The following is a 23,371-nucleotide window of genomic DNA, read 5'->3' on the forward strand; positions in this document are numbered from 1 at the left end:
TCGATTTGCTCTGTGGGCCTGACAAGTGGAAGATGGAGTTATAGGGCTGTCTCAGGCTGATGTGGGAATGTTGTGGGCTGTCCATGGTTGTCCTACATGTGCTCTAAGCAAGGAAAGCTCTCTTTTTCTGAGGATGAACATCAGATTCGGCATATGTTTTGCTTCTGTTTTCATCTTGTACTGGAAGAAACAGGTGCTAGTCAGTGGAGAAATCCTGGGCACCCTCAAGGTTGTATTTGAAGCAGACTTCTTTTTGGTAATCTAACCATAAGGGAAGGGGGGGGGGGGGGGTGGGCAGCCCATCTTCTGGCCCATAGTGTGGTGTATTGTGTAGAGTTGCTTATTTCTTTCTCTTATCCAGCATGTTCATGTGTTTGATCAATTCTCATGATTGATAAGATTTCGGTGTGATAGCTGCCCCTCAGTTACACAATCTGAGTCACAACAGCCACTAAGGGCCTTGCCTGCAGTAAAGGTGATGTCGTACTCCTGAATACCTTGGATATATGGCAACACATGTACACCTACTTTCCAATGATTCTCCCATGGCTTGTTGTAGAACCTCCTCAAAATACCAATAGGAAAACTAATGTCTAGTCCAGTATTATACAAGTCAATAAGACCACCAACCAATTTCTTGTATACGGTCTCAACAAACACCTTCAAATCAACCTCCATTGGGGTATCAACTGCCTTCTTGCACTAAGTCATGCCAAATGCCTCGAGTATCCCACCTACATATTTCTGCTGAGAGATGAAATCCCCAAACAATAATGCATGAGTCCAAGATCCGTTATCTAAACTGGGCTAGTCTACAGGCCCGCAGGATCTCGACTTTCCAGTGGCTGGTCGCCCACAGGGACTCAGCAGTTGGCACCTGGCTTGTTTACAGCGGTCTTCCGGCGGCCTGCGTCTGATGCGGTCACCCTATGGAGACACAGAGACATTGCCTTTGGGATTGCCCTCAGGCGCAGCAGATTTGGCTGCGGATGCTGCGTATTCTGGCCCCCCTCTCTCCACAGGGTATGTTTACGTGGGGTGCCGCTGCTTGGTCGACTTCGTCAGGGCCTGCTATGGGCTATGAGATGGAGCAGGACAGTCAGGCCATCAGATTCATTAGGGGCCAGCCTCGCCTGGTTCCGGCACCGGATTTCTCGTCCGCCAGCTGGACACAGGAGAGGGATTTACGATGGGAGCTCCTCAGCAGCCTCACCATCTGGTTCACCTGGAGGGCCCGATGTTTCACGGCCTTTGAGGGGAGACTGGAGCCACCAACAGAGACTGTACGGGGGATTTGGCAGGAGTTGATCCACACCCTGCGAGGACAGTATGACCGCATCCGGGGCGACTCGGATGAGACGATCTCGCGGCGCCAGGCCTTTCACACCACCTGGCGCAGCAGCCCCTTCTATACCTTACACACGGGATCCCCCCGTTGGCATTACAGGCCACCTGTTTGGCTTTTCCCTCCCCCTATTGTATGATTTAGCCCCTCAGTCCTTTGTACTGATGCTTGTATTTTATAGCACCTAGGGAGAGTCTCCCGGGCTGCCTTGCTGTATTCACTGCTCTGTTTCTCTTATGAGCAGGAGAGATCTTTTGTAGCCCTACGGGCGTTTTTATATAACTAATGAAAGGATCTTTTCTCGGAAAAAAAAGATCTGTTATCTAAAACTCTGCACTAAGCATCTGTTGTGTTTGTGAGATCTTTTTTTGGTGATCCCCTATCAAGATGAGGTCATCTACATAGAGAACAATGACCTTATACTTTCCTTGCTCACAAAAGGCATACAAATTTGCATCTGAAGGGATGCGTAAGAGACCAATACTCACAAAGTAAGCATCAATCGGAAATCCTATGGGACCATGCTTGTGGGGCCTGTTTCAGCCCGTAGAGTGCCTTCCGTAACCTGCAAACTTTGCTTTTGGAATCGAGAACCGCGAACCTAGGTGGCTGCTCCACAGATACCTCCTCCTCAAGGTTGCAATTGAGGAAAGCCGATTTTACATCCATTTGGAGAACAAGCCATCCTCCTTGCAATCCCAATTCCAGAACGGTGCGGATTGTGTAGCAAAAGTTTCTTGAAAATCAAAACCTTCAACTTGTGCAAAACCTTTGGCGACAAGCCGTGCCTTGTACTTTTCCAAAGTACCATTAGATCTGTATTTTGCTTTGTAATTCATTCAGTTTTAATGAGACGCGTTTCATTCAGCTTTAATGAAACGAAACGTTTCATACGAATGAAACACGTTTCATTCGTGTCCACCTAAGAACTATATGATTTAAGTGTTTTACCCAGATTCTTTAGTTTTAACTTGTAAACATGTTTTAATGTGTACATGATGCATGTTTAATATTGTTTTGCAGGGAAGGCAACATATTTTTTACATATTATAAACTTATATATAAATTTTGGGACCTGTACCCCCCCTTTGTATGAAACGTTTTTGAAACGTCTGGGATTTGAAAGAAACGTTTACGAAACATTTTTGAAATGCATTGCATGAAACATCTGGCAACTATGTTTGTAAACCCACTTAGTACTAATTACCTTATGCCTTGGAGAATGATCGACAAGGTCCCAAGTGTGGTTTGTCAGGACGGAGTCATGTTCTGTTTACATGGCTGCCATCCACTTTGGATCCCACAGTGCTTCAACAAAGGTGGTAGGCTCCTGAATCTTGAGTACCTCTGTCATAAGAGCAAAATTCACAAGATTCTCTCGAGCCCTATTTTTCTTCTCTGACATTTGTGAGCATCTTGAGGTGCATCCTTAATGGCGGGAGGTTCTCCTCCATCCAAAAGTTGCTTGTACCACTTAGGGAATGACTTACATTTTTGTGGCACATCATGCTCTTGTTCTTCATCTTCAAAATCCATGTCCATAGGAAATGGGGCAAGCTGCTCTCCATCAGAATGCAAGGAAGTCCATGGTGCATGTGGAGGTTGTGTTGCTTTGGTGATTTCCTTGTTGCATGATGAAGAAGAAGGAAGGTCCTTCTCCATCTGACATGGTTTTGTTCTTGGAATACCACATCATGGCTCACTACAATCTTCTTTGTCTGAGGGTCATAAAGCTAATATCCCTTCGACTCTACGCTGTAACATGAGAAGATGCACTTCTTGCTATTGCCATCCAATTTGGTCTTCTGAGCATCTGGAACATGTACATAACATTCGCACCCAAAAACTTTCAAGTGTGCAGCTAAAGGTTTCTTACCCAAGTACGCCTGTAACGAAGTCAACCCTATAATGACCGTTGTTGCACTCCTGTTAAGAATGTACACAACCATGTTAACTGCCTCAACCCGAAAGGATTTATATAGATTCCTGCCATTAAGCATACTCCTTGCCATCTCAACAATAGCACAATTCTTGCGCTCTGCAACACCATTTTTCTCTACGGAGTGTGAGCGATAGTGAGCTGCCACTTTATGCCTCTGCCTTTGTAGAAACCCAAGAATTCATCAAACATTATTTCTCCTCCTCGGTCTGTTCTAAACTGCTTCAATTTTGTTCGTGTCTTAGTTTCAACCAATGCAAGCCATTCCTTAAACTTTCCAAAAGCATGAGACTTTCCTTTAAAAAATACACCCAAATCTTCCTATTAAAATCATCTTCTTCCTAAAACTGGTCTCTTGTGGAAAGGGTTTATGGTGCTACTTACCCATCATGCAAAGCTTCATATATATCCATATTGTTAGAAATTAGTGGCAAATGCTCAACTAGCTTACCTTTGTGCATATCTAAAAGAGTTTGCATACTAAGATGCCCATATCTCTCGTGCCAAAGTTTGCTGCCTCTCAAGTCGGTCTCGACTGCAAACGCCGAAAGCTCATACAAGTTGTTCCTCTGAATGCCCTTTGCAATGACCTTATCATCCCCATCAAGAATGATTGCACTGTTCTTGCTGAAGTGAACCCGCAAGTCATGGTTCATGATGGCCGAGACAAAAAGGAGGTTTTTCATTTACATATGGAACCCAAAGAACATTTGATAGACTTTTTGTACAACCTTCTTTAGACAAAAGTGAAATAGTACCTAAACCTTTTATTGGGCACTTTACATCCGAAGAGTTAGATTCCTTACCCTTCTTTGTGTTAGTGTAGAAATCTTGGTCCCCACCATTGCGACTCTGCATCCTCACCTCCTCATCCCCAAGCAATGAGCTAAACTCCACCAATGTAAGAGGAGAAAGGCTGACACCAACATTCAAAGATGTACCAAAACTATCATACTTAGGCGGGCGGCAATACTTTTAGACAACGACAACCAAGATCCGGGGAGAGCACACTCATACCGATTACAACCATCTCGTCACAGAGATCTTTGATTTTGGTCAGAAACACATCCACCCTTTCACCTTCATTCAGCTTCTCTTGTTGAAGCTGATTTTTGAGATTCTGAATCCTTAAGGGATTTGTGGTCTTGTAATGGATCTACAACAAGGTCCATGCTTTTGCAACTGTGGAGACGTGCAGATCCATGGTCAACACATTATCTTCCACGCTCATGACGATGGAACAGAGAGCATCTGAATCCCTCATCTCCCAGCTTGGACAAGGTTGACAACGGGTACAGGGTTGCCGTTTGCATCCCTTGTTTGTGGCGGGTGAACATCAACACTAATGACAGTATCCTAAAGCTCATAGCAGGAAGGAATAGCCTTAAGCTTTAACTTCCGGAGAGGATAATTGGTGGGGTTAACCTTTCCATTAGCACCCAATGGTGGTGGGCGAGGTCTTGCTGAAGATGCCATTACTCTAAGGGACTACTAGACAACAATTAGAGAAGAAATTTTGTACCGAACCAGAGCTCTAATACCATGTAAGAGAATACAATGTGTGGTGTTACAAGAGAACACTCATAAGAAGTGGATATTTCACAGCACAAAACTTTAAAACTCAAATTGCACAATAACAAAGATAAAGAAGAATACTGTATGACTGAAGTGATACGATAGATTGAAAATCCCCACCCTGTGTGCTCCTGAGAAGGGAGCTTCGATCGCTGATCTATGACAGTATCCCAAAGCTCATAGCAAGAAAGAATAGCCTTAAGCTTGAACTTCCGGAGAGGATAATTGGTGGGGTTAACCTTTCCATTAGCACCGAATGGTGGTGGGCGAGGCCTTGCTGAAGATGCCATTACTCTAAGGGACTACTAGACAACAATTAGAAAAGAAGTTTTGTACCGAACAGGAGCTCTGATACCATGTAAGAGAATACAATGTGTGGTGTTACAAGAGAACACTCATAAGAAGTGGATCTTTCACAGCACAAAACTTTAATACTCAAATTGCACAATAAGAGAGATAAAGAAGAATACTGTATGACTGAAGTGATATGATAGATTGAAAATCCCCACCCCGTGTGCTCCTGAGAAGGGAGCTTCGATGGCTGATCTAGAACTGGAGGTTGTATGCTAGTAGAAGCTAGGGAGTAAACTCACAATCATGATTGATGAACTGTGCGGAGAAGGGGATCGCCATGTATCTATATAGGCTTATATACGCAGGGTGGCCATAAAATGACCACATCCATGGTATATACGCAGTTTTCCCACCTCTCACGCCCATCTGGGCACATCTTGGGCCCCGCAATGTCAAGGATAGGGTGTCCAAGAGTGTAGTCTACCTACTCCATGAATGGACCGTTATGAGATAATGGTCTCGTGTAGCATGTACCCTATTTGGCAATGTGCCAAATCTAATCCAAGTCGTCTCTAAACCAAGGTTGTTAGAGGCGTCAGAGGCGTTTGGTACGAGGCAGGTATAGTACGCGCCTCGAAAAACTCATATGTTTTAGAGACATTAGAGACGTGTTAGAGGCGTTTGTTTTATATATATATATATATATAATAGTGAAAGTTGAGAGAGAGAAATGAAATGAAAATGAAATGATATATTAATGTCTTCAGAAGGCCAAAATGACCTATGAGACCAAAAAGGTTACAACAATTGGTGGATCTGATACAATGTCTGTGTAAGAAAAGCTAAAACAACTAAACAACTAATTGAAACTGAAACAACAACTATGGGGAAAAGTAAGGTACTAGGTGCTCCTAATGGATAACATCTGGGAAGGAAAACTCCAGCAACAAAGGTAAGCATCATATACATCACTATACAAAGATGTCTCTCATCGGTCGATGGCGGATATCCTCAATGTCCTCCATGGTGAGTACTCTGACTAGACATCTCCCATGCCTTGCTAGTATGGTCCTGATCCTCTGTTGTAGTCTCCGCCGGTGTCGAGATGGGCCTCTCATCTTGGGGCGCCTGGACCGCCCCAGCTCTATAGCCCGATCAATCAGTGTACCTCTGATGCGGCTATACTCTGGGGCTAGCTGCAATGCCTGCTGGCCTGACTGCTCAATGTCTGGTCGAAAGAAGTCTGTAATCTGCCTCTGTAGGTGTCTCTCCCTCTCTGATCCCCTCCCTCTCAAGAGACCCTCTCTATGTCTACGCAGCTCCAGCAAGTATAATCCGAGGCATCTCTGATCCTGGTATCTCATGACTCTGGAAAGTGGTCCGAACCCCTCTCTGAACAGGTAGTGAAAACGGCCTCGTATCTCATAATATACTGGACAGTGACATATGTAATGTAACTCTGTCTCTGGCTCCATCTGGCACAACTGACAAATCGTGGCCTCAGCTAGTACTCCTCTGAATCTGCCAGTCTCAATCTCTAGCTGGTGTGAGGATGTGCGCATCTCACCAATAGCACACCGTACCCCATGAGAAAGATGAGTATCCGTGTAGCTAGGTCTAATCACAAACCCATCCTCCGTGAGCTGGAGAAGATGATCTCTATAGAAAGCCATCTTCGTACCAAGCTCGTGTGTCGGCTGTATCCATGTCCTCCTAGTGTCCAGCTGTGTCAAGTCCTGCCTGATAAGTCTGGTAATCTCTGCCCGTGTGAGAGAGGGAGGGTGCATCCACAGGGAGTATTGAAATGGAGGTAGCCTGTCCATACTAAAGCCATGCAGTTGGAACCAAGCTGTCATCTATGCATACCAACATGATCCGTCTCCCTGTGATGCCAACTGTCGTGAAGACTCCACGGCTAACGAGCATATCTGTCTCTAGGGAGAGCCCAAGTGCTATGTATAAAGGAGACTGATTGAGTGAGTGCCTCTACTACCAATGGGGGGGCAGCCATCTCTGCACGGATAATATCATGTGATACGAAGGCCTTGGCCCTAATCATCCGGGAAATCATAGAAACCAAGGGCCTCTTCATACATCTCCATCCATCAGTGCTACCAGCTCGGCTGTGGTGATCCACTTATCTCCACTCCATACAGCATGGCTGAAGTGACCAAAGTGTCAAAGAGCAAGAGTTTTGTTTGAGGTTCCTGAAACTGAACCTGCGAACACATCCTCTCTAATCTCCCCAATGCTGCATAAGCTCTGGTCAATCTGGTCTCCACTGCTCTCCTCAAGGAAAATAGTGGGCCACTAAAAACCACATCAAGGTAAGTATATGCATCTGGTTTTACCAAGGTTAACAGACAATCCACTGTCCTGTGCAAACGTGTGCAATGCATCCAAATGACGCTGCATCCCCTCTGGAGAATCTGAGATCAACACAATATCATCAGCATACAATAACAGCAGAATCCATGTCCCTGCTAGCTGTGCTCCTCTGTCACCCTCCCGCTCTACATAGTCTGAAACCTCATCCACATACATCCCAAATAAGGTGGGAGAAAGGGGGCAGCCCTGTTTCACCCCAATAGTGGAGTGAACCATCTCAGATATACCCTGAGTAGTACGTACCTGCCCCACAACTCTCCTGTATAAAGCCATGATTCCCCAAATCAGCTCTGTGGGCACTCCCATCTCCTGTAGTCTGCCCATCAGTCTGGCTCTCAGTACTATGTCAAAAGCTTTGCGGATATCCACAAAGCAACAATAAATCCTCCTGCCATATGATCTGCCCTCCTCAATAATAGCTCTGAGTGTCAATATATGGTCAAGAGTGGAGAAACCTCTCCTGAACCCTGCCTGCCCTGATGCACGTATGCCCTCTCTCTCTGCCCATCTACTCGACTCTTGCTCAAGAATAGATGCATATAATCTAGCCAATGTGTGACCAATCATGATGGTACGATAATTCCCAGGAAGCATGGGATCCCCTGACTTGAAGATAGGCACAATCGTGGACATATTCCAAGTCTCAGGAAAACCCTCACACATGGCTCGGTTAAACATCATAGCAATAAGCTCTGCAAGCATATCTCTGGCATGAATAAAGTGCTCTGCTACCAAACCATCATGATCATATGCTCTCCCAGTCCTCATCCTGTCAATAGCTTTCCTTACCATCTCAGCAGTAAAGAAAGCACATGTCTCTCGGCATGGCTCCGATGGGTCTGGCAGGGGTGGCTGTCCTGGTGCTGTGTACAGGGATGCTGCATACTCACCTCAAATCTATGTGGAGGTAATGGCTGGTGATGGTGAATGCTCATGGAATAGTCTCCATGCCTCGCCTGAGTCCTGACTCATAAATAACTGATACAAATCCCTCTCTAACTGAGCAAGATAAGCCCTCTTCTTCCATCGCACTAGGCGCCGGAAGGTAATCCGTGACTGTCTGTGAGTGGTAACACCCATGACCACCTCTCTCTGTAATCTGATCCTCATCTCTCTGCACTCCTCATCATACCAGCTGTTTTGGGGCATGTTCCCAGATCGTCTCCGTGTAGGCTGACTATGGGGATATACCTCTGATGCTGCAGCATGAAGCGTCTCTATCAATATCTTGTGAGCTCATCTAATGGCCGTCCCGGCTCCTCGGCACATAAGGGTCTGTATATCTCATCCGTGTACACGGTGTCAGTCTCCCTCGTAAAGGTATAACGAGTGTGTGTGGAGACCTGTCCCAATAGAGCTGTGCTGAACTGAAATGTGAGAGTGAAGGACAAGATAGCATGATCCACTGCTACTCCAACCGGCCTAGTGCCTACCATAAAATCCTGAAAAGAGGGAATGAGACTGGGCTGAGCCATAACATAGTCCACTGTACTAGCACCATGCCGATGTGGAAAGCAAGTGAAACCGCCCGCTGCCGGGAGAGACTAGAGTGTGTATGTATGAGCCTTGAGGGAGGGAGACAGAGGGTCTATATGAGAGAGGGAGAGAGAGAGTGTGTGAAAGAAAGAAAGCTGTGTATAAAACGTCTGCAAAAGACCAAAATGACCTATGAGACCAAAATAGTCCATCCTCATCATCTGGATACATAATCAAGATTCAAGAGTACAAAGTAAAATGAAATGAACTGAAATGAACCGGTAGAGTATAGAGAGAGCTCCAAAAGTGGGTATAAAAAACATCATCATCCTAGTGTGTTTGAAGTTTGAACTTTGAACTTTGGGTCTTGAGAAAGGCTTAAGGGAGGGAGGGAGAGAATGAGGGAGAGAGATTGTGTGTGAGAGGGGCTGCCTTGGGCCCTAAAGCCCCCGTCTAAAGACTCACACCAGCCAAAATAATAATAATAAATAAATAAATAAAAATTTTGTGGACATCTCGATCAGGCAGTCATACGCCTCGAATGCCTCGAACTGTTAGAGGCACGCCTCGTAAACAACTATGCTCTAAACCATCTGGCCTTATAAGCCACCTTCCCGTGTGAATACGGGGATGTCAAGCACCCGGGCTGCTCAACCATGGCTATTCCTCATAATGGGGGCCGTACAAACATGAGCTAGCCAGTGCCTCGACAATACAAAATGAGGGTGGAGCATTGATATCCAACAAAACATTCATTTGCATCTGTATTCCAACGGCACAGGGCAATGGGAAAGACTGCTTACATCATTTGCGCTTGCACTTGTACAAAAAGAAGGCTCGATATTTATTTCAATCCAAGCTCAAGGAAACGACAATGGACAATTTCTTACATCATTTGTGCTTGCACTTGTACAAAAAGAAGACTCAATATTTATCTCGACAAGGAAAAGACAATGGACGATTGTTTACATCATTTGTGCTTGCACTTGTACGAAAATAAGGCTCAATATTTATCTTGATCCAAGCCGAACGTAGATGAGCAACAATGGCCTTAACTGTAAGAGGCCACGCACAGTGAGAGCTACAAGCCAACTTAGACAACGAGAAGCTTGTGCATGTCGGAATCTGGTGCAATGTGTGGGGAGCATAGCAGCATGTAAGTATGTGGGGAGCATAGCAACACAACACTGTAGTTCTCTATTCTAAACCTATCCTCGTGCTGTTGTTGTATGGGTGGGGAGAACGTTCATTAAAAGAAGAGATTCATCAAGCTTTATCGCAAAAGATGTTTATGCAATAGATTCCTCTAATTAATGAGATTCATCCAACTTTATTGCAAATGATGTTTATGCAATAGATTCCTCTAATAGATTGCGTGTTAAACAATGGTATACCCAGCTCCTAAAGGTGCCTTAGGAGGCAAGCTCAAGGGACAATATCGAAAGCTTTGCGGAAATCCACAAAGAATTAGTTCAACACACTTCTTACATGACCTCACCTCCACGATAATGGCTCTCAATGTGAAGATATGGTCTACTGTGGAGAAGGTCCTGCAAAATCTTGTCTACCTTTTGTGTCTCTTTGCTAGGGAACCAATCTTTGACTCCAAAACAGATCATAAAGTTTAGCCAATGTATGACCAATCATGAGAGGAAAATGAGCAGAGAAGGGTAAAAGAGGAGAAAGATGGGGAAGTAAGAGAAGAAAGACGAGTGCCAAAGGGAGAAAAATAAGAGGGACAAAAAAAGCATAACCTCCTAGAACGGTCATGTTTTAAACTATCTCAAAACATAATCTATTAAAAATATTTTAACCCCTTCCTTTTTTTTTTCGAAAAAGAGACTTCTATCAAGTAATATAAAATCATATAAAGGGAGATCTCAAACCAAAAGATAGGGAGATCTTGTTGAAGATGCAATCCACACTTCTAGAGAGAACCAGCTCATGTGGTGAGACTGGGTTTGAATCTTGGCAAGTTGGGGTTTCTACAAATTGGATAACTGGAGGTCACCTAACACCTTAAGGTTTTGGGGTCTGGATGGCTAGACCAATTTGTGGAACACCTCAGTTAAGCGCACTTGCGCAGGAACACAACTGGGATGGGTGACCTCCCGGGAAGTGGAAAGATCCATGTTTCCAAAATGGTGTCAAAGCCCAAGTTGTGATGTTGGAAGCTAAGACCTCAACCAAAGTGTGGCTTGAGGGGGGGTGTTGGAGATGCAATCCACACTTCTAGAGAGAACCAGCTCACGCGGTGAGACTGGGTTTGAATCTTGGCAAGTTGAGGTTTCTACAAATTAGATAACCGGAGGTCACCTAATACCCTAAGGTTTTGGGGTCTGGATGGCTAGACCAATTTGTGGAACACCTCAGTTAAGCGCGCTTGCGCACGAACACAACTGGGATGGGTGACCTCCCGAGAAGTGGGAGGATCCATGTTTCCAACATATCTCTGTAGCATTTATATGGTAGTGATGTGTGGACGTAGGCTAATAATGAACCGAGGCACTTGTTCTCTCTTTGGGAGGTTTTTTCTCCCGAGCATATGTAATTGACCTTACCCGAGCATATGTAATTGACCTTACCATGTCACTTCATTTGTACTTCACTTATTCTTATCAATCTACGTTGAGTATTGTCATTCTATCTCTCTCCTCGCTTGCTCCATCTATGTGTGTGTTGCTACATTAATCTCCACTCCAACAATTGGTATCAGAGTTTGTCATCTTCTCTTCGAGTTGCTGTCTTGATTGTCTCACATTGAGCTATCCTCTTAGGTGGACAAGGTTTCTACAGTTATCCTGGGGGAGTGTCAATTCAAACTGTTTAGTTTCCTATGTTGAGCTCTTGCACAAATCCGCCATCTTCCACTTTCCGCATCATCTACAGCCTCTAGTGATCTCATTTTCTGCTGTCCAAATCTCTAAGTGATGCTCCCACCACTAATGCCATCTCCTAGCTATACAAATCTGCACCATCTCTAATCTGCATCCGACCTATTGATGCCACGTCAACTTCCGACCTACGGAGTCAGCTGCCAGAGTTAGCAGTCTGAATCAATCGTCTGAGTCAGCTTCCAGTGTCAACAGTCTGAATCAGCCATCTAAATCAGATGTCGGAGTCAGTCGTCGGAGTCAGCTATCAGAGTCAGCCATCTGAATCAGATGTCGGTCTCAGCTATCAAAGTCAGCAGTCTAAATCAGATGTCGGACTCAGCTGTCGGACTCAGCCGTCAGATTCCACTGTGGGAGTCAGCTATCAGAATCAACTTGTAAGCAAGAGCAGTACAGTTCACCCTATCCATTAAGCACTCATGGATTCTTCCAAAGCTTTGGAAAAGCTTCTCTCTGCAAAAATTCTCTGAAACAAATTTCCCTACTTGGAAGACAAAGACAAGACTTCTTCTCATGCGAGATGGGGTTTGGGAAATTGTCAACGGAAATGAAGAAAAACCCGAAGGCACACTATCAGCACCTACAATAAAGTCCTAGAACGAGCGTAATGACAAGGGACTTGCTCACACTAGCCTTGGGCTTGCATATAATCTTATCCATCATCTTGATTTTAGCAAAAGAGCAAAAGAGGTCTGGGATAAGCTTGAGAATCTATTTGGTAAGAAAATTAATAATTCTAAAGTTTTCCTCAAACAAAAATACTACAATCTGAAAATGAAAGAGCATCAAACTCTTCAAGAACATCTTAGCAACATTGGCTCTCTCCTACAACAACTTGGTGCATTAAATGCACATCTTATCGAGGACGACAAGAAAGCTATGCTGTTCTCTAACTTAGAAGAAATGAAGAAGCACAAAGAAATGCTTTCTTCACTTCGATTGTCCCATGAAATGCTGTACGAAAGTATGGTAGCTATCCTTATCAACGAAGATAGACTTCAGGAAGAAGTGGTGGTTGTGCTTGATTTAGAGAAATCTTTCCTCTAAAACCACATTTTCGAAGAGCAAGGGCAAAGGCAAGGTCATAAAATGCACATTTTGTAGAAAACCTGGTCACACGAAGGATAGATGTTTTAAGAAGATGACATAGCAACATGAAAAGAACCATCCAACCTAATTGCAAAGGAAGATGAAGATTTTGAAGATGTTCCAGAAGCTTCCACATCCGCAAGCTTTATTTGCTACAATAAAAGGACTCGACCTTGATGATGAGGACGAGTATGCCTTGTAATTTCCCCTTCATTTTGTGTTTTTTTGTTCAGGTCAATAATGGGTCCTTTGCCCGGGTGGTCCACCCAAAATGTGTTTCTTTGTTAGTCTCTATGTGTTTTCACTATGATGTCAAACTACTCTTTGTATAGAGTAAGGGGGGGCTAATTTTGGGAGCTTAGGGATTTCATGTGTGGTCAAGCTCCTATTAGGCTTGACATGAGAGTTTCAGGTCTTGGTACAATGTGATCTTTTGTATCATGTGTACAATCCTGAGCCCAAATCATCATGGACACGAAGGCTACCCACATAACACCTCGTTGACTCCAAAGGGGGATTTGTTGGGTTTCGTAGTCCGTCTTGTGTCCGCCGTAGTCCATGGAGTGTCCACCCTTTATGTGTGTATGTGTGCCTCCTAAATAACAAGAAAGTAAACCCTGTGGAGTAAGTATGCCTTTAGCTAAGCAGTGATGTCAGCACCTCTTAGGTAGATATTCTCTCCTATGATTTAGGACTTTAAATTAGCCGAAGCCGAGGCTCAACCAAGCCTATAAAAAGGGCCCTTATACTTCCATTTCAACTTAATCAAAGAAGTACTCGTACCAATCATTCTTGCGCTTTTAACTCTCACACACTCACTTCGAGTCACTATCACACTTTGCACAGTCTCCGACTCCTACACACCATGTGAGCTCGAAGGCTCCAACATTATTGGCATTGACACCCAATCTCACCAGCACAACAGCAAAGTACACGTCCTTTGGATGGTGATACAAGTTCCGATGTAATTGTGGCATCCGTCCGCCTCTGCACCTCCCATAGCAGAACAAGTCAGGTGGCATGGCAGGTTGCACAGGGACATGCATTAGTGGCACTTTCAATGAAGAGGAGCATTATTCCTTATATTTGCTAATGTAAAACTGCAAAGCATGCTTGGGACGTGCTTGCTACGCTTTACCAAGTGTGTAACGAGGCACAGGTGGCCTATTTGTGCAAACAGTTAAGAGTCCAAGCATATGAATGAGGGAGATTTTATGGATGAGTTTCTCACAAGGATTAAAGATCTCGGAGAGCAATTGGCATGTATCTATTATTCTCACATCTCTACCAAATTCACACTAGGGTTTTGCATCCACACTTCAACTCGTGATGAATGGTAACCCCAATGCCCTTAGTTTTGATGAGTTGGGTACATTGCTCTTGCAAGAAGAGCAATCTCGGCAAAACCGAACTAGTATGCATGTGGGAGATCAGGCATTTTCTACCAGTCAAAAAGGTAAAGGCAAAGCCTTTTCTCAAGGCGGCTATAAGCCAAAGGCAGGATCAGCCCAGTATTCTAGAAAGGATGACCTCGAAAGGGGGTTGATAAGCCTAAGTAGAAGTGAAATGCAACTACTATCGGAATCCAAGGCCATTACATCAATGAATGCAAAAAAAGACTGGAGAAGGAAAAGAAGAAAAAGTCAAGCATGGCTGTGACTGATGAGTCAACAGCAAGTGCTAAAAAGAAGGAGACAACAAACTATGCATAGGATGATTGGGCATTCATTGTGCACTGGATGTGTCCATGTATGCATGTCAGTAAAACAGATCAGGATGTCTCGTACTTTGATAATGGTGCTAGCAAGCACATTACTTCTTAGCATTATTTATTTTCCTCACTTGCGTCTGCTCCTCAAGGAAAAACAGTCATATGTGCAAACAACTCCTCGTATCCAGTAAAAGGAGTTGATAAGGTTGTTCTCACTGCTGCAAATGGTGAGACAATCACTCTCTCGGAAGCCTTGTTTGTGCCAGGCAGCATCAAAAAGAACTTGTTGTCAGTCTCTACCTTTTCTAGGGCAGAACTAGTTGTCAGATTTGTTGATCACAGGTGTACAGTTCATAACAGGAGTGATGGAGACATCACCGTGGTATCTAGTACTCTAAGCCACTGGCTTTACAAGTTGGATAGGTATGAGAGATTGGCACATAATGCTTGTTCAGTTACTACCACACGTGCTATGAGTGATACAGAGCTATGGCATGTCCGCTTTGGTCACTTAAAATTTGGTAGTTTATTGCCCCTTAAAAGGCAATAGATGGTGTCAGAGTTACCAAAGCTTGAGGCCTCCGTCAAACATGTATGTGAGAGGTGCATTCTCGACAAAATGCAACAAGCATCATTCCCGAAAGATGGATTAGTTAGGGCTGTCCAAATATTACAGCTTATACATAGTGATGTATGTGTTCCCATGCAGACAACATCGATCGGGAGATATCTCTACTGTGTAACTTTTATTGATGACTACTCCAGGCACACCTGGGTGTATCCGTTGAAGAAAAAGTCAGAGATTTTTACATGCTTTCGACACTTTGTTTCAATGGCTGAAAATGTGTCTGCATGTAAAGTTGACACCCTTCGTCCAGATCGAGGGGGAAAGTATCTGTCAAAGGAGTTTCATGTCTATATAGCTGAAATAGGAATAAAACATCAATGCACAGTGCCTTATACACCTCAGCAATATGGTGTGGTTGAGAGGAAGAACAAATCTCTCATCAAGATGGCACGTTGCATGCTTAAAGGCCAAGATTTACCTCTCTTTTTTTAGTTGAAGACAGTTATGTGTGCCCCTTTTGTGCTAAACAAATGCCCCACCTGTCATGTGCAGGCTAAATCCCAAGACTAATCCTTGAAGGGCAACAAGATAAAGAACAAGATTAAGGACTTGCGCTGTTGGTTTGGACATGAAGACTTTGAGGAGAATACAGAAGGGCGTCATCCAGCTTATGAAGGAGTACGTCTCTGTCGGCTGCAGTTTTTCATGGAATATTTGTCCAAGACCTGGCCGACAGCAGGTCCGAGAGTCCATAAAGGAATTCCAGCCCTGTAAAAGGGCACACTTGCTCAAGGTTTATATTACTCACTCCTCTAGGGCATAGGGTCATAGATTAGACTCTAGACTAGGTAAAGAATGTTGAGAAGTGTGGTGCCATAAAGCACATGTAGAGGCAGGGAGTGAGTAGGTGAGGATGAAGCCATATGGCAAAAGTGGAATATCCCACATGCATGGACAAAGCACAAATGTACTCTACCCATATAAAAGGGATCATTTTCAAGCAATGGAAGTACAAGCCCTTGCACACATCTCAAGTCTCTCTATAAGTCCAAGCTAATCTATCTTGGAACCTAATTGATTTGAGTCTATTGCACATTCACATCACCGTGCTTGAAATTAGGCATCATCCACATTAGCTTAGTGTAATCTCTCATCACTAGCATGTGATAGCTTAATCCACTTGCATTAATAAAGGTACCATGGATTTCAACATGGTATCAGGACCACTCCCCCCCTCATGAACTTCTCCATTCAAGTTTATTGCACTCTCTTAACTCATTAGTTGTTTTTAGTCACTAATCCCAACCTTATCTTCATCTCCCTTCTTGTGGTTCATATTTGCAAGGCTTGATTCTCCACATTCTTTTAGCCATTGTTCATACTTGCAAGGCTTGATTCTCCACATTCTTTTAGCCATTGTTCAATCCCTCCTAGCCACACCTCCAGCAAAGTAGGGCGACCACACACACTAGTGGGTTTCGCCTAATTCGACGTCTACGGGCGCAATTCAGTGCTAGCCCCACTGGACTGGTCTTTTGCTCCATTAAGAGATCTTGCTTCACATTAGCTCAAGCCTCTTTAGAAGCTTGTTAGTAAGCATAAGAGAAAGCCTCAAAACGAGTTTCATGCAATTTCATGCACAAGCCCGCCGGCCACAGCAAGCATAAACTCGAAAATTGTGAAGATCTGCCATTTTGGAGTGTATTTGAGCAGGTTTAGTTACTAAAATCACTCATCCTCATCAAGGGGAAGAACCTTGGTTAAAAATCCCCTTCAATGGTTGCTTCCACAAATTCAATTGGAACCTCCATCTTCTTGACCACTTAATTACTGTGATTAAGATTAATCAAGATAATTAACATGTCATTAGAAGTAATTTGGATGCAATTGGGGATACAATTGAGCAATTAGGGTTGCATTTAGTGTGTTCCAACATCAAAATCACTAATTTTGCATTAGAGCTATCTTCAGGATGCTCTAGAAGCAAAAAACTAAAATTTGGAAGCACACTCACTACTTGCATTTCATCATGTTTAAAGCATCTATATTTGCCAAGTTGTACGAGAATAGACACTGCCGATTGAAGCATCATAAGCTCATTGGTAAGACCTTCTCACTATGGCAACATCAATAAGCATCACTTCGCACGTACAGAAGTTCAATGGAGAAGGGTTCCACACCTGGGCTACACAAATGAAGTACCTTCTAATGCACAAGAAATTGTGAAAAATCATTAAGAAAAATATACCGGATGAACCAAGTGAAGGATGCGTTGAAAAAGATGAGCAAGCATTGTCACTCATTGGTTTACACCTAGGCACTAGTCTTATTCATCACATTGACTCTAACAAACACGCAAAAGATGCATGGGATACATTAAATCTCATGTTTGGAGCTAAGACAAAGAACCAAGAAATTCACTTAAAGATTGAGTTCTATGATCTAGAAATGAACTTGAATGAATCTTTGGCTCAGTTTGTCAATAAAATGTAAAGCATCATGATCCAGTTAGATAGCATAGATGCTAAGATTGGAGATAAAGATACAATTGCAGTGATCTTAAAAAACATACCAAAGGAATACAATGTACTTGTCACAACCTTGAAGAATCTACCAGAGCCAACATTTGATGGATGTGTCTCTTTCCTTTTGGAGAAACAGAGAGAATTAAAAGGAAGCAATCCCAGCACTGTTGAGCATGCATTGTTCAACAAAAGCAATTTAAAGTGTCACAATTGTGGCAGAAAAGGACACTTTCAAAATGAATATAGATTCAAAGACAAGATAAAGTGTAATCACTGCAACAAGTTCAGGCACAAAGAAAAAGATTACAGATTGAAGAAAAGCGAAGACAACTTTATGGGGACTACTTCGATCACCAAGTACAACGAGATCTCTAGAGATCAACTCTTCTAAAGAGTAAGGAGGCATATGGTGACCCCTCTTCTACAACAGATGGCTAGGGTAGTGGTGGTGTTTGAGTAGACACCCATCTTATCATTTCATCTTGTTTCTTGTGTGTATCTACCCAACCACCTGAGAGTAACCACTTGAGCACCCAAGGGGGGTAATGATTGTTGTAACTCACATCCGACCACCTTGAGTAGCCCAGAGATATGGCACCAAGGTGGGGTGTTGAGAAGTGTGGTGCCATAGAGCACATGCAGAGGCAGCGAGTGAGTAGGTGAGAATGAAGGCATATGGCAAAAGTGGATTATCCCACATGCATGGACCAAACAGAGATATACTTCATCTATATAAAAGGGTTTATTTTCAAGCAATGAAAGTACAAGCACTTACACACATCTCAAGTCTCTCTATGAGTCCAAGCTAATCTATCTTGGAACCTAATTGATTTTAGTCTATTGCACATTCACATCACCATGCATGAAATTAGGCATCATCCAGCTTAGCTTAGTGTAATCTCTCATCATTAGCATGTGATTAGCTTAATCCACTTGCAATAGTAAAAGTACCATGGACTTTAACAAAGAACACCTTTTGAGGGGCATCCTACAGACTTGCCATGATGTACACCTTTTTGTACTACATGAATATATTGAAACTCATCTATCTCTCTTCTTCTTCTCTCCATGCTTTGTATGCATTTTGCATCAAGCATATTCCACGATGGTGTTTAGGGCTGAAAGAAGACTCCCAGAGATTTTGCATGGAACATTGGTATCAGAGCATCAGGCTCAACAAGGCTAATTATTGATTTAGTCCCAGATGCAGGTGTACAATCCAAGGAAAAGTAGACAAGACATGAAAGAAGTTCCCAAGAGGTTGGTTGCTGGTGTTCCACAAGACCCAAGGGGAATGGCAGTCCTGTGAGTCGGGTGCCACTTGGGGTACACCAAGAAAGGCTTTCTAGCAACGGTTCCAGGGGAGGATGATCCTCCAAGGGAGTAGAGTGAGAGTGCCAAACTCAATACTCGAGAAAAGAAGACCAGAGAAAGTGTTCAAGGACAGGGCATGAAGGAATAGGAGACAGGATGGAACAAATGCATGGATCTTCAGCAGATTTGGAGTTGGATTTGGCGACCAGGATGGTTTTCAATGAAAAGGTTGCCAGGAAGGGAAGGATGATAGGTTTGGGACTCCAAGAATAGACAATGGGATGATGTCAGTCATCCAAGAATAGAATTTGGAATCCCGTCGTCAAGTTTAGCAGAGGGGAATGTCATGTGCAAGACGTACACGCTCATTCCCATGACTAATGCTTGAAGGGCAACAAGAATAAGGACCATATTTTGGAGCTTGGGCTGCTGGTTTGGGCAAGAAGACTTTGTTGAGGACACCTGCTTACACGGATTAGTCCTGAAGACTGAAAGCCTATTGCTACACCAGCAGAAGAGACAGGTGCTAGGCTTAGTCTTTAGGATGCAAGTGAACCATTTAATGCATCACTTAATCAATAGGCCTCGTATTACAAATAGAGGAGACCCCAAACTGAATGTCTGGCCTCGTATTACGTAGATAGCTACCAAGCAAGTATTCAGATACTTACAGGGCACTCGATCCCTTGTCTTATTCTATACTAAGGGGGTGAAGTTCAGCTGTATGCTTTTAGTGATTCTGATTGGGCTGGATGTCATGACACGCGAGTGTCCACTAGTGACTTTTACTTTCACGTTAGCGATTCGTGTATATTATGGCAGCAAGAAGTAGCTCATGACAATGGCCACACTTCGAGCTGTGAAGCTCACTACCGGTGAAGTATGTATGGCTCAGACACCTTTTTGCATATCTTAGTGTTAGATCGTAGTCCCCCACCTCCATCTTCACTGACAGCCAGAGTGCATTAGCCATTGCGAGGAACCCAGTGTTTCATGCTCACACAAAGAACATTGAGATGCATTACCATTATGCCAAGGAGAGGCTCATTGCAGGAGAAATTAGCCTGGCTTATGTCTCTACACATGACAATGTGGCAAAAATGTTCATGAAGGCTCTCTCACGAGATAAGTTCGACGTTTTTCACAAAACTTTGGGCTTATTGCCATTTGGAGATTGATCAGCCACATGGTCCCTGTACATGTTCACATCATCACTATGGAAGGGATTTGTAGCATTTATATGGTAGTGATGTGTGGAAGTAGGCTAATAATGGGCCAAAGTACTTTTTCCCTCCTTAGGAGGTTTTTTTCCCCGAGCATATGTACGCACTCTTATGAGTGTGAGAGTGACCTTATTATGTCACTTCACTTGTACTTCACTCATTCTCATCAATCTACTTTGAGTGTTGTGCTTCTATCTCTCTCTCCTTGCTTGCTGCATCTACGTGTGTTGCTACATTGATCTCCACTCCAACAATCAAAACCTATCGGGTGCACTATGCTGCCATAAAAGCCCCATAGGAGTGGAGGAGAAGAAAATACCATGGTTCCACTCTCATAAATCTGCTGCGTTTTGTTTGTGCAGGTCTAGAAGAGCCCTGGTACCATGATGGAACCATGTTTCTTCAAAGAGTTTTTCTAACACTGTTCCTTTATACACAAAGGGCAAGGCTATACACATTGGGATGCAACTAAAATTCCCTTACCGTTAACTAGTTCTTGGACTAGGTGAAACAGGTGATGTGTGTAGTATATGCAGCTGAAGTCAAGGAGCTGAGTTGTGCATGCACAAAAGGAGGGGGATGAGGGGCAGGGGGTTTGCTGTATAAACCCTTCAATTACGTCAAGTGTCTCACTTCTCAGGTTTGTATTATTCTTCCTTTTCGTAAATAAGATCTCAACTACTTCTTTCAGGAAGGCATTCCACGCTTGTTTTTTTCTTGAATCAAATGATGCTATGAGTATTTGGTAAGAAGGCAGTGTGCTCAACTTAGCAGCCAAGGTTTGACTTCTCTTGGTAAGGAGTTGTATGTGCAGGCAGGGTATATTCACGGAGCTGGGTTGATTCAGCAAGAAGCTTGGGTGCCCGACATAGGATTAAAGAGGGGCCTTTCCCTTCCTGGGGAGTTGATATCCAGCATGCAGGCCACGAACAACAGCTAATTTTGAGAGTGTTGCAAGGGCACTCTAGCAATGCCTGTGTGTTCCAATCACATCTTGTTCATGTTTTGAAACATCTAGTCCTTTGAAACTTTCAATGGTTTTGTTATGGGCCTTTCCCTTCCTGGGGGAGTTGATATCCAGCATGCAGGCCACGAACAACAGCTAATTTTGAGAGTGTTGCAAGGGCACTCTAGCAATGCCTGTGTGTTCCAATCACATCTTGTTCATGTTTTGAAACATCTAGTCCTTTGAAACTTTCAATGGTTTTGTTATGGGTAAGCCAACCACCCGACTTAGATGCCAGCACGTCCCTGACCACCAAAAGAGCTGCACACAGAGGCCACAGCTGGCCACTAGGTTTTCACCCCTACCAGCCAGACCCCTCTCTTTAAAAGTCTGGGCCTGGGTGGGAATGAAGATGATTGAGGCACCCTAATCCGCACCAACATCATATGTGGGATAGACGGGCTCATAACAACACACAACCCTCTCCATCCAGCGTGTAAAGTTTCCTTAGAGATGAATTTTTATGCCTGAGAAAAATAAAATAGAAACAATCTTTTCATAAAACCATGCATGCTGCACAAGACAAGGTCTATCCCAAGAATCGTATATGGATTAACAGGATAGAATGAGTCCTAACCGCAACACTTAGCAAATGGTCCAATGCTCTTCGCAAAGGGGGAGTGATAGTTGCATAAGTATCAAGAATTCTCCTGGCAGCTTCTTTATTGCCTTGGGCCTGGATAGTCAGAATCTCTCTACAGAGGCCTTCTACAGCCTCCCTTACCTGTTAAGCCGAAAGAGCCAGTTAATTGCCAGTTAGTTGACAACCTGATTCAGCACAAAATATCTTCAGTCTGAACAGAACTTGTCAGCCTGCAATAAAGTACCTTTGCAAAGTCAACTACAAATGTACCATCTGGATGCACCACAAAACCCCCTTTCTCAAGTATCCAGTTGAACTGCAATGCTTGACCCTTCCTGCAAAATATGATTGCTTGCTCTCAGCAAAGGGGTATAAAACTGCATGGAAGTGTTGAACACTAATTTTTGTAATGTATTGTTCCAGCTAGCTAAGTAGCAATTTTTTCAAAAAATGCATATTACCCATGAGCCTCATTAAGCCCAAAACGTATGGAGCGAAAGCAGCCAGCAAGAAACGAGACATACATACTCTTTTCTAACTTCTTGGGTAGTAAGTTCTGCATAAAACAATGTAAGTAACAAACAAAACACTTGAAATTGTAAGTATATGTTTAGAAATTCACATGGCTCAGGAGTGCCCCTTCATCAAAATGGACTCCAGAGAATACTTCTACCAGTGAGATTGATAATACTGTTAGTAGTGATTCTTGCATGTTGAACCTTTAGCCTCACCTGATCAAGCAAGTAGTGAAGAGCCCAAAGGCCCACAATATCAGCTTTGGCCTCTTCTATGGATGAGTGAAGTTCTTGAAGCTCCTGCAAATTTAGAAGCAAACCCAAGTAAAATGAAAATTTCACAAAAAGTACCTTGTTTTTTCTAGCTGCTTCTTTGTGTGATTGCCTCACTTAATCATGTCTGACTCCTTAAATGTGCACACTTAAAACCAGTTATGTAAAAAACAAAGGGGCTTAGGGCGCAAATATACAAGGCGAACTGTTGTCTCTTTTCCATTTGGAAGAGTGATTGTGTGCGGTCCAATCCCATGACAACATTCATGGCAAATTATGTGGGTGAAGTAGGAGTCAAAATCCACTTCTTTTTGCTGCGACTCCGAAAGGCAGACTTGAGAAATAGGTTGCAATATGCAACTGAATCTGCAGGAATCATCAAATGCATCAATTGTAAATTGGTTTACGTTTCAAATCTTGTAAGCCAGGCACGCACGCGCGCATGTGCACGCACACAAATTTAAAAGGAAAGAGACTCAACTTTGCTTCTGATATATTCTTGATCATAACCATTGCACTCCCATGCTTTTTAATGATTCGCTCATCATTAGGAAGATTGAATGCCACTGTTTGAGGTCCCTTAACATCCTGTTTAAGAGCAAAAGTTACAGGTAACTCACACATGTCAACTCCATTACTCAACATTAAGGAAA

General features: G+C 43.5%; 1 protein-coding gene across 2 annotated transcripts in view; it reads right to left on the bottom strand.

Annotated features, from left to right (window-relative positions):
* Nucleotides 1-23,371, bottom strand: part of NUDT3 (nudix hydrolase homolog 3) — a 167,634-nt gene that overhangs the window by 7,812 nt on the left and 136,451 nt on the right. For both annotated transcript variants that reach the window (XM_086810333.1, XM_086810332.1), the window contains 6 exons: nt 23,200-23,306; nt 22,916-23,084; nt 22,662-22,745; nt 22,392-22,486; nt 22,175-22,265; nt 21,925-22,071 (listed from right to left, as the gene is read on the bottom strand). In XM_086810333.1, coding sequence (XP_086666459.1) covers nt 21,925-22,071; nt 22,175-22,265; nt 22,392-22,486; nt 22,662-22,745; nt 22,916-23,084; nt 23,200-23,306 — 693 coding nt within the window. The remainder of the gene's footprint in view (nt 1-21,924; nt 22,072-22,174; nt 22,266-22,391; nt 22,487-22,661; nt 22,746-22,915; nt 23,085-23,199; nt 23,307-23,371) is intronic.

This window comes from Cibotium barometz, chromosome 16, assembly GCF_041138505.1.
Source record: "Cibotium barometz isolate CiBa-2024 chromosome 16, ASM4113850v1, whole genome shotgun sequence".
Taxonomy (NCBI): domain Eukaryota; kingdom Viridiplantae; phylum Streptophyta; class Polypodiopsida; order Cyatheales; family Cibotiaceae; genus Cibotium; species Cibotium barometz.